We start from the raw sequence: 11,897 nt of genomic DNA, 5'->3' as shown, positions 1-11,897 counted from the left end.
GCTATGTTTTAATACATGAAAAAAAAATTAAAATATACAGCTTATAGACACTCAAATATAAAATAAATTTGCCTTCTAGTAGCTCAAAATATCATAATTGAAGTTAATTTCTCATTCTCTATGTAAGATAATGCACCAAATTCAGAAAACAAGGGATTTGCAGTTATGCATTGTTTATATTCAGTAAATCTCTTTTAGATTTTAATACTCATTTTTAAAAAGTTCATAGCAGGTACACCAGAGGATTCTCAAAAAATTTCAAAACTCAGTATATTTTCCTTATCTTCAGCAAATTAATCTATTAAAAATGAATCAGGGACTTCGCTGGTGGCGCAGTGGTTGAGAATCTGCCTGCCAATGCAGGGTACACAGGTTTGAGCCCTGGTCCGGGAAGATCCCACATGCCGCGGAGCAACTAAGCCCGTGAGCCACAACTACTGAGCCTGTGCTCTAGAGCCCGCAAGCCACAACTACTGAGCCCACGTGCCATAGCTACTGAAGCTCATGCCCTAGAGCCCAAGCTCTGCAACAAGAGAAGCCACTGCCATGAAGAAGCCTGCGCACCACAACAAAGACCCAACGCAGCCATAAATAAATAAATTTAAAAATGAAACAAGTTGAATTGAATTTTGAAATTCTCTTTTGGCAAGATAAAAACACCAAATACCTATTTAAAATTAATTTTGAAAATGTAGTCTCAAAGCAAAACACTGCCCTTGAGTTTCCTCCATAATACTGAGTTCTATACAAACATATCCATTATACTTCAATAAGTTAGTTTAAAAAATTATATACTTTCGTTTTTATGAGAAGCTTCTATACTTTATTAGAAAAGTTATCTCCAGTCGAATATGTTAAGAAGAAAGATAGCTCAAATATTCTAGAAATGTAAAATTTCAATTTTTTCCCCATCGCTTACATATTGGTCTATGGGGCTTACAAACAGCAACACTCTTGGGCTGATACTGTTAAGAACTTTGCTTAAATTTTGAGGACAGAAAAATAAAAATTTCACAAGTCAAAAATGATTCATGAATAGATTATATGCTGATGCACACTATAATATATTCTACTTAAATAAATGAAAGGCAATAGTTAATGCAAAATAAAAATGGAATGAAGGCAACTTGAAAATAAATTTAACGTATATTAAAAAGTAAAATAGTACTCTATTTAAAAGTACTGTCATATTCATTCCTTAAAAAGCTGTGTGAATATCTAGACTTCAAAAGCAAAAAGTCAGAACGAGCACTGCACAGTGAAGATGCAGAAAGTTTTACCAGAGATATTTTTGTTTACTAACAGAGACATATAAGCAACTTTCTATTCCTCAGTCAGTTAACTGTTCTCCCCAGCCCCCAGTACACAGCAAATCAACTCTAGTCCCAGCTAACCACAGCAAGTATCTGATGGAGGACACTGATTATCATCTGGTAAAGTCATTTCAGAAAGCCTCAAATCCATAGCTTCCAATACAGGACGTTTCCATATGGAATCTAGCACTGGAACGTTTCCATATGGAATCTAGCACTGGAATCTAGAGTTTTGCCTAGACTGGACTTGCATTTTATGATTCTTTACATTTTTTTTTTTTTTTTTTTTCTTTTTGCGGTATGTGGGCCTCTCACTGTTGTGGCCTCTCCCGTTGCGGAGCACAGGCTCCGGATGTGCAGGCCCAGCGGCCATGGCTCACGGGCCCAGCCGCTCCGCGGCATATGGGATCCTCCCAGACCGGGGCACGAACCCGCATCCCCTGCATCGGCAGGCGGACTCCCAACCACTTGCGCCACCAGGGAGGCCCGATTCTTTACATTTTTAATTGGTTTGTAAGTACTTCTACATAATAAATGACCTTCCTTATTGATGAGATCGGAAGTGTTTGAGCTGAAGTTTTCCCACAGATAACCACCTGTGTGTGGTTTCCCCCTGCGTGTTTGGAGTGTGTGAGATAAGAGAACTAGAGACAGCGCATGCCTCCTTGTGGGTATGACACCTGTAAGGGTTTCCTTCAGTAGACCTGCGACTGTGAGAGGTCAACGTGCTGGGACGGGCAAATCTTTGTCCACTCCTATCTTAGATATAGAACTTGTCTCCACTATCTGTCCATGTTGTGAATCTTGAAATTGTGGAAGTTGTAAGTGGTCAGTTACATACATCACACTTAAAGGGTTTTTTCTCACCACAGTGAATGCGACTGCGGATGAGTACCTGGCATTTTTGAGCAAAAGCCTCTGTCACGTAATTCATTTATATGGCTTTCTTACATGAGTTTTCAGCTGGTTATACTGGGTGAACACCTTTCCACACGTGTGGCAGAGGTAGAGTTTGACTCCCTTGTATGTATACTCACGTGCCTTCTCAAGCTGCTAGCTTGTAAAACCACTTTTCCACACATGTTACACATCAGCTTGCCCTTGGAAGCCCTCTGATCCAGCTCTTTCCTGGAGCTTTCCAGCTCGTAAGGATTCTTGACACTGGCTGTATTAAATACAGTGTGTTTTCTCTCAGAGTATAGTTGAACTGTGATTTTTCCCATTTTCGTTTCACTGTTAAGGGTTTGCACAGAGACATCTAGTAATGGAAATGTATTTCATCAACTCAAGTTCTGAATTATTTCTTTGTGCAACTTGTTCTGTTACAAGTGTGGACACTTGCATCTAGAACTATTTCAACAGATGCATTCTCTAAAACGTCACTGAGATATCAGACTGTTTTATTCTGCCCTGTTTTCTGGGAGTTGAAAGCTTTCTTTTGAGTTGGAGATAACAGATTTGCTAAAGCCTCTTGTTGAGGATTTGCCTGAACTAAATCTGACTTTGTTTTTAATTCTAGTTTTTAATCAAGAGCTTTAGAAGTTGTTTATTTCTTCTTCCCCTTTTAGGTGGCTTGATTTGATTCAGTAATTTTTAAAGATTTAATGTCTTGCAATTAGAAAAATGTGGCCTGTATAATTGTTTTAAAAATTGAGGTTTTCTGGATATCTTTTTTTTGGTAATGTTTGGTGGACATTTGAAAAAACATTTAGTTCACATGAGATACAAAATTCTATTATATGGAGATTTAACTGCTGATTGTAATATTTCCTATTTTGTCTGTTTTGCATGTCAAAATTAGGCAGATGTGTTCAAGTTTTACACACAAAAGTTAGAACTCTGATGTCACCTTTGTTTATTGTTTATCTTGATAGGTAATATATATATATATATTTTTTTTGCAGTACGCGGGCCTCTCACTGTTGTGGCCTCTCCCGTTGCGAAGCACAGGCTCTGGACGCGCAGGCTCAGCAGCCATGGCTCACGGGCCCAGCCGCTCCGCGGCATGTGGGATCCTCCCGGACCGGGGCACGAACCTGCGTCCCCTGCATCGGCAGGCAGACTCTCAACCACTGCGCCACCAGGGAAGCCCTTGATAGGTAATATTTTTAAACCCTCTCATCCCCATGTTTCTTTTTTCTCTATTTCTTGCTTCTTCCCTATCTGCTGTGTTTGTTCCTTGTGGTATGCTTTATTGCATCTCCTGGATCTAGAATTCACAATTCTTATGTGTTAGCTCTTCATCTCTATTCCTTTCCTCTGAATTCTAGAATAGTTTCTCTATTGACTCAGTTTTGTGAAATCTCACTACCTATATTTTTAGTTTACAATTCCATAAAAGTTACTTTTCATTTGAAAGCAACCATCCCTGATCTGATTAATCCTTTTTGAGAGATAGGACATAGCTGTAAATTTGTGTTTGGAATTAAAATTAGAAATCAAAGTTTCCTCTTCTGCTCTGATTCTGTAGAATGAAATCCTTTTTTCAGGAGGCTAAACCTTTCCATATGTTCGCTGATTTTTAAGGAATTTTTAAAAAGGTTATGTGGGTCACGCTGCTTTAATCTTTTAATCCTTAACGAAAAAGCAAGCATAAAGCCGCCTACTTTTTTCTGTAGCTTCTTCTCAGTTAGAAAATTACTTGATTACAGAGTATAGGAAAGACAGGGAGGTTGAATGTTTTGCTAAGCATTTGTTTCTAGCCAGTCAGTAAGCAAACACCAGTGGCTGCTGCTTTTAGGTATTTACAGCAGGGTTGAAGATTGCTCCCTGGAATCTTGAGCTAGGCTAAGGAAGTTTCTCCTCCATGCTCGTATGGCAGCTTGAAGTTACTGGGTGCATCACGCTCCGTATCAGTGTGGCCAAACCAGTTGTATTAAGTACCTCTCTTGTTTAGTCAACTGTGGTGCAAGTGAGACAGAGGGCAGTTGCCGCAGTCTCCCCGCTTTTCTGACCATCACAGATCCTTCTGTTTGCCTGCTGCTCAGAATTTGGGCGTCTTCATGGCCTCCGTTGGGGAGCCCAATAGACTTGATTTATAGGTTAACCTTCACTGGCAGCTAGAACTGTGGGTTCTTGATATTGGTTGCTACCGCCCTCAGTACACACACACACCCCATCTGCATCCTGTCATTTCCTACCCCCTGAGAGCACCCTTCCCTGTTCTCCAACCCTTAAAGATGTTTTCATTAGTTATTTCAGTAGAATTTGGGAAGAGAAACTCAAATTCTAATCTTGAAATAGCAGTACCCCTGCCAGCTGTGACCGTTTCATTCGTTGTGAAAGTGTAGGGAAGTGTAGAGGGAATGCAAGCTATTTCAATACACTAATCCAATGTTCTCCTCCCCCAACCCCAAACGCCTTTCAAATGAAGACCTTTTTTTTGAATCATGTACACCCAAAGCAGGCTATTTTTAGTGACTTAAAAGAAGTCATAATTGGGGGATGGGATTTAGAAATGGCTATGTTAGTGGTTCTTGATCGAGGGAATAGAGCTACCTCAAAACAGATTTGAGTCCCCAAGAGAATAAATGCATAAACAAGTCAAAAGGAAGCAAAGTAATCTAATGTATAGTAAGTAGCATTTTGCTCCCGAATCACAGTGCAAGACCGAGGGAAGCTAGGCTGCATCATCTGATTTTCCTGCATTCTCTTTTCCTTACCACTAGAACGTCATGAGAGGCTGGTCAGAAGCACACCCACCACTTTTCCAAAGGGCAGGACAAGTGAGATGATTTGACAGCCCTAAGGGTATGGAACTGGCAAACCAAAATCTCACCCACATATTATATACCCTATTAAAACCTTTGAAGCCTCCGTCACGAAACACCACCTGGATAGTGTCCTAGAAAAAGGCCAATAGGCCAAAGTCAAGTCTTCCAGGAAGTCTTTGGAGGAATTGGGGTAGGAGACAAACCACACCCAGCACACTTCCGTGTGGGAAACTGAGCGGTCAGTACCTGAGGAGAAATCATTATATGGGTAGTGGGATTGCAGACAGATGATGCAGTTCTCTTAGAAGCCTAATTAACAAAATGAGCAGCACAAGGAATCACTATTGTGGTAACCAGATTTGAAGTAATTTTCTATTTCAAAACAGATTGTTTAAAAGGGACAACACAGGATGTGAGAAGTGATGAGAAAGGAAAGAAGACAATAAAAAAATACTTCACATACTATTTTTAGTTATCTTGGATGTTCTTTCTATGTGTTACTTTACACTAAGATGTGGTGGAGGGTAACCAAGTACCTGATGAGGTAAAGTTTCCTTGTAACTTCTGAGAGGGAAGGAGGGAAAGTATATATGCAGGTTAAAGATGTAAGAAACATAACAATCAATGTCAGGTATTCTATTTAGACCCTAATTTAGACATGCTTACAAAAAAAACCTGTGAGACCAGTTGGGAAACTTAACACTGGGTATTTGATATTATCTTGTAAGGTGTGATAGATGGTGCTTTTTAATAAACTTAAAAAAGTTTATTTACAGATGAGTTGCTAGGATGTCTGGGGTTTGTTTCAAAATAATGGTGGGGGTGGTGGATGAGAATATAGATGAAATAAGTCTGCTTATATCTGGATAATTTTGGAAGCTGGGTAATGAGTGAGTGGGGGATTACAGGATTCTTCTGTACTTATGTATGTTTGCAAATTTTCTTATATTTAAAAAATGTACTGGGAGTGATTTTGACTTTAAATATGCCTAATCATTGAAAATACTATCTACCATAATTCATCTGCAGTATTTTCTGTGCACAAGTTGGGAAGGGTGACTACAGACCCTAGCAAGAGGAAGGTGATTATATCCCTTTGAAAACCTAACTACAGATGACAGAAAGAGATAAGAAAATCACTCATTCTTTGGTAAGTGACATATATTAAAGTGGAATGAAAAATGTAAATTTTTAACATATCCCACTATTTTTTTAAACATCTTTGAGTACAACTGCTCTACAATGGTGTGTTAGTTTCTGCTGTATAACAAAGTGAATCAGCTATACATATACATATATCCCCATATCTCCTCCCTCTTGCATCTCCCTCCCTCCCACCCTCCCTATCCCACCCCTCTAGGTGGCCACAAAGCACCGAGCTGATCTCCCTGTGCTATGCGGCTGCTTCCCACTAGCTATCTATTTTACATTTGGTAGTGTATATATCCCACTTGTATATAGAATTTGCTTATTTATACTTTCACCCAATTTTTAAGTTAGAGTAATGTACTAATACTTAATAACCCAAATCTAACATTACTACATGTTCTAATAGAAGAACAGAAAAGATTAGGTTTCTAAGACAGCATATTTCAGTCCAGAAATATATGAGTATTGGAACTAGGACTGGTTTGATATTGTAAATCATTTCTAATTACACAGAAAGGATGCAGAATGTAGTGTTTGCTTTTAGTTTATTAATTTATTTCTCAGGAATCTTTGACTTTCCGAATATGTTCTGTTTGGAGGTACGATGCATGCATAGCCTTTTTAAATGCCTTTGTACAATCTCGCCTCAAAATAATTAAACTCACAACATACACAGAAATCTAAGAGAGACATGGTATTTACAAGATTTAATAAGTTCTTGCTGTTTTAGGGAAGAAATTGATCAAATCTTTTACAGTGGGGAAACATGGACAACTGGGTGTCATTATAAACAAGAATTCAGAATTGTTCAGTGTCAAAGCCACTTCTCATGGCTTTAGAAATTAACATTGAGTCGTCATCCTATTAATCTCTGAATGCTCAAGCCATGCAGAATCTACTTGTATTAAATATTTGGGGACGCAAATAACAGAAAAAAAATACGTACGTCTGGTGAATGAAATCATCATCAGAATTACCTTTTACAATAAGAAAATACTGTTAATAATTCTTTCAAAAAGATACAGTAGTGGTGCAACAGACAGTGCCAAATTTATTTTGATTTTAAAGTAACATTTCAATTGTCATTTTTCTCTACGGATATACAGACACACACTTTAACAACTCGTTCAAAGTCTGAACAGTGATTACAATATTAAAATAAATCAATTTAAACTATAAGGGGACATCTTCACATTCCAGGGTACATCACTGATATTTTCAAAGGACAATTTTTCTATGCCTTATATTCTTGCTTTTTGTTTATACTGTCAAAAACATTACAATTAATTACCTTTTAAAATACTGTATAAAATCGAGTTGCCACAGAAAGTTGGAATATGAACCCCCTAGATACCTGGGACAAAGCAATGTCAAAACTGAAGGAAGGGCCTCCCTGGTGGCGCAGTGGTTAAAAGTCCGCCTGCCGATGCAGGGGATACGGGTTCGTGCCCCGGTCTGGGAGGATCCCATATGCCGCGGAGCGGCTGGGCCCGTGAGCCATGGCCGCTGGGCCTGCGCGTCTGGAGCCTGTGCTCCGCAACGGGAGAGGCCACAACAGTGAGAGGCCCACATACCGCAAAAAAAAAAAAAAAAAACTGAAGGAAACATTGATCTCTTTTATAATAAGTACTAAAATTGAGACCAGCTCCTTAAAAATTATTAAAGTCATCACACTCCGATTTTTTCAGGGAAATAAACAAATTAGCAACACTTCCCCCACCATCATTAATCTGCTCTAAAACTACCTTTTCTACAATGCATTTCTTTTGTTTATTTAAATTGCCGCGCCTCTGTACTCTCTCAAACAAGGTCATTATTTGAAACATTTTACAATGCTTAGAAAGTTTCTGACTCCTTTTTTTACCACTTTAAACTTTTAAGAACTACCTCAAAATGTAAGGGGCAATGTACTTTAACAAAATGACAAAGGTGCTTTCTACAAACCCAGTTTACAAAACAGTGAAATAATGTAAAATGTACAGTCAGCTCTCTGTGTTCCCAGATACATCAAACTGGTTGTATTTTAAGAAAAACACTTTTTTTTTTTACTAGAAACAGGAAGTGCACCAACTGATCCTAAAAGCATAGGCACCTCAGCAGCCAGATCCTTTTGAAAAGGCATCTTGAAAGTTGACTGAATTCTTATTCAAAGTTGTCATAGGCAAGAAGTAGTCAACGTATGGGACACAGTTAAATATATCAAATTTATCAGTGTCAAATAATTTTGCTTATTTTAAAAACTGAATACAGCCTATGTTGGCGTATGAAACTTGTGCACAACCAGAAATGAACATATACAAAACTTCCTTAAAAAGCAATCTCTGATGTCTCAAACCCCACCCTCTACACCTATCAAATAGACCGATTTCTCATTTTTCCTGGCAGGTGAAAACAATGATTTACTAGATATATCACCAAAGGACTGGAACCATGCATCTACTGTGTGATAACAGTTCAGTAATCTGGATGTATGTTCATGCAATAGTTTTAAAGTCATCTACATGGTTTTAATAAAGCATCAAACGGTTTTCTTACATGCTACTTTCATTCTCAACTGACAACTGCCAAGTTAATTGCTGCCACTTCAGCATATCACTAAGAATACTGGGTAAACCTTTAGCTAGAACATCAAGCAATATATGTATTTTTCCCCTAAATTGTTACTTAATACCAAGTGGGGTTGACCATCACTAAAGAGATATGAAACCATACAAAGGCAAAAGCATCGGCATATTACAGAACAGTAGGACTGATAGACTTATTGGAGACTGACAGACACCAGTGCTACTACAAAAGCCTTTAAAGAATGAATGCTGTTTTCAGGTCAATGCTTTTAAGCCCATCTGCTTTCTCACCTTTATTTTCACAGTTTTGCCACAGTTGTTATATGAGAGATGTTTTATCAGTGTAATTACATAGCCACGCTGACTTTGTGAGACAAGTAGATATTCTTTAGGACATTTTCCACATATGAAAAGTTTTCAAAGCTGCAGGTACAGTGTGAAATTATGAATTTGATGATAAGCTATGATAAGTTATTACGCCTTTGGTTTCATTATGCTATTAAGTGCAGCTTGTTTTTCCAGGTCTGCCAGAGATTACTGCTACATTAGCATACAATGACAGCTTGAAGCTTGTGTGTGTGAGATACAGGGAGAGAGAGTAGAGAGAGGAGAGAGGAGAGAAGGGAGATGGCTGGTATGGGAGAGTATATATACTCCTCAGGTTATAACCTGAGGTAAAATCCTTTAGGATTAGGAAACCTACCAATTTTATTGCTGTTTATATTGACCCAGACAGGGGGAAGATTCCAAAATCCAATTTTGAGCTTGGAAGAAAAGTCAACGATGGTAAAGACCTTAATTCAGTGTCCTATTAATAATTTTCTAGTGGTGCACTTTAGTAAGTCAAATGATTTTATATGTCTTCAGTTATTTATACCCTAAAGTTCTAGTTTCATAAATAAAGAGTGCTTTAGTATCACCTGAACTGTCTGAACAAACTCAATATCATCTCTGAATACAGTATTGTTACATTTTAAAACTTCTTAGTTTCAAAGTCCGTTGTATTCACCTTTCTCTCAGTCGTTATTTCTTGACTAGCCTTCTCTTCCTCCCCAAATAACGCAGAGCGTGCAACTTTATGATATTGGCCAACTATAATTTTCCTCACACTGTTTTGTTAACATATGTGCAAATATATCTTTATTGAACAACTAATATTAATTTTTTTCAGCTAAATTAGGATTATGGCACAAAGTATTATCTGTGCTGTAAACATCATGGACTCATCACAAATTGGAAGGAGGGGAAAAGGCTCTAGGGACTGCAAACATTTCTTATAGAACCACAGCTGAGCTCAAGATTCCAAGTGGATTTTGGAATGGATTTACATTCAGCATACATTCACTGTGCTATTGGCGAAGCGCAGTTTTACGAGAAGGTCATTCCTAAAATCAAAATTTGTAAGGACTTGTTGGTTATTTTAAAAACCAGTGGCCTAATAAAAGCATGCAGTAACTTAAAAAATATATTATGCGGCGTAATTAGGTCTTAGTTACCAGTGTTGGTATAGCTTGATGAATCACTGTACAAGCAAAAGGGATCTTATTACCTCTGATTGTACTTTCGAACAAAGGGCACAATATGCCTAATTCCTGACTGCTACAAATCACATTTTAAAACATTTTGTTTGTGTGTTTGAAATTACCCCTGTAAAAAGCAGCAATTACAAATACCCTTGTTATTTTGCCCCCCCCCCCAGGAAAACATCCTCTGGTTGCTTTTCCCTGTCCTTCTCTTCAGTAGGAAGCAACAAGAAGAAGCCTGGGGAGCCTGGGTTTTCCAGAGAGCTGTGACCAGGTAAGTCTGCTCTGGCAATTCACAGTTTGTCTGCATAAACTGTAACATGTCACATCATGAATCAAAGTTCTAGTTTATAAAATAAGGGTAACTTATTTTATAAGTAACTTTAACAGCAGTAACTTTAACAATTGGGGTTGCACAGAAGAGCTCTTGACTTCTCTGTGTACATTCTTTCAGGAGTGAATCCTTTCCCCATTTCAAGTATCCCTTTCCATCTCTAACTCTGCAATGAGTTAAGAAAGGGGGGGAAAAAACCCTCCCCGTTTTTCCTTTATTGAGCACAAGCGGCTGCATTGTCACCCCCTCCCCCCACCATGTTATCTGAAATGAAAAGGCTGGGCAGATGAACAGATTCCCCAGGTTTCCTTTTCTTCTAATGGGCGCTCAAAGCTTCACTCTCAACCTAGTGCAGACTCTTTCTTGGGAATTCAAGTGTACCGTGGCATCTCACACTGCTCACAGCGATTTAGTGCGGGGTGGTTCAGAAAGGTGCAGCTATCACAATTCCATGGAGCCCCTTCATAGTCTTCGTCTCGGGGTTGTGTCCGAGGACTCTGCTTGGAGCTACTTGGATGCTCTGAGAGAAGTTAGGAATAAAAGAGAGAAAACAGAGTGAATTTTTTTCTAAGTATAATCCAAACGGAAATTCAGAATTACCCCCCAAAAGCAAGGAAAGTGGTATTGTGAAATGAGAAAGCCAAGTAGTATACATAGCTACTAGAAATGCAGAACTAAATAGTAAGTTTATGATATATTTCTACTTTGTTCTCAACAATTTACTTTTTTCCTATAAGAAGTAGATAGAAGTCCAGCACAGACTACCTTCCAAGTTCATTATCTCTCGATAATGGATAGTTATGCTATATTCCAGCCAAGTGAAAACAATGAGAAATGTTAAATAGCATGTTAAATTACTTCTGAAGTTTTCCCTCATAACTTCGGCCCACCCACGACTCCCACCCCCCCATAGTACTAGTCATACTATATCAAACATTGATTAAATGTGTGCCTTCTTCCATGAGACTTTCAGCTCCACAATATGCATGTCTTTAATCATAATGACTTATAAGTGGTGTGACAGTTCATAAAAAATATTCTATCATAGGGGTGGATGGCTATGTCGATCCTTTGGTATCATTAGGGTGGCCACGCAATTCTTTGAGAAATTCAAAATAGCTGTCCCTGTTTTTACAAATCAGGTTTTTCCAGGACCAGAGGTGTAGCTCCAGGAACAATCCTCTACCATTCCCAAATCCCCAGAACCTCCCCTATTTATCTTAAGAGACTTGTAGTAGTGGGGGGGTGGGGTGGATCTGGCCTTAAGGAACAAAGTCCACCTAGGAGAAGCTTGCATTTCT

At 38.5% G+C, this 11,897-nt stretch overlaps 1 protein-coding gene and 1 pseudogene across 2 annotated transcripts in view; both read right to left on the bottom strand.

The window, feature by feature from the left end:
- Positions 1–1,857: 1,857 nt before the first annotated feature.
- On the bottom strand, positions 1,858–8,297 carry LOC132481731 (myoneurin-like; annotated as a pseudogene).
- The window catches only part of TAB3 (TGF-beta activated kinase 1 (MAP3K7) binding protein 3), a 109,027-nt gene continuing 104,005 nt past the window's right edge, over positions 6,876–11,897 (bottom strand). For both annotated transcript variants that reach the window (XM_060087402.1, XM_060087401.1), the window contains one exon: positions 6,876–11,116. In XM_060087402.1, coding sequence (XP_059943385.1) covers positions 10,968–11,116 — 149 coding nt within the window. In that variant the 3' untranslated portion in view covers positions 6,876–10,967. The remainder of the gene's footprint in view (positions 11,117–11,897) is intronic.

This window comes from Mesoplodon densirostris, chromosome X (genome assembly GCF_025265405.1).
Source record: "Mesoplodon densirostris isolate mMesDen1 chromosome X, mMesDen1 primary haplotype, whole genome shotgun sequence".
NCBI classification, from domain to species: Eukaryota; Metazoa; Chordata; class Mammalia; order Artiodactyla; family Ziphiidae; genus Mesoplodon; species Mesoplodon densirostris.
Note: the sequence above shows the minus strand (reverse complement) of the source record. Positions and strands in the feature narration are given on the sequence as shown.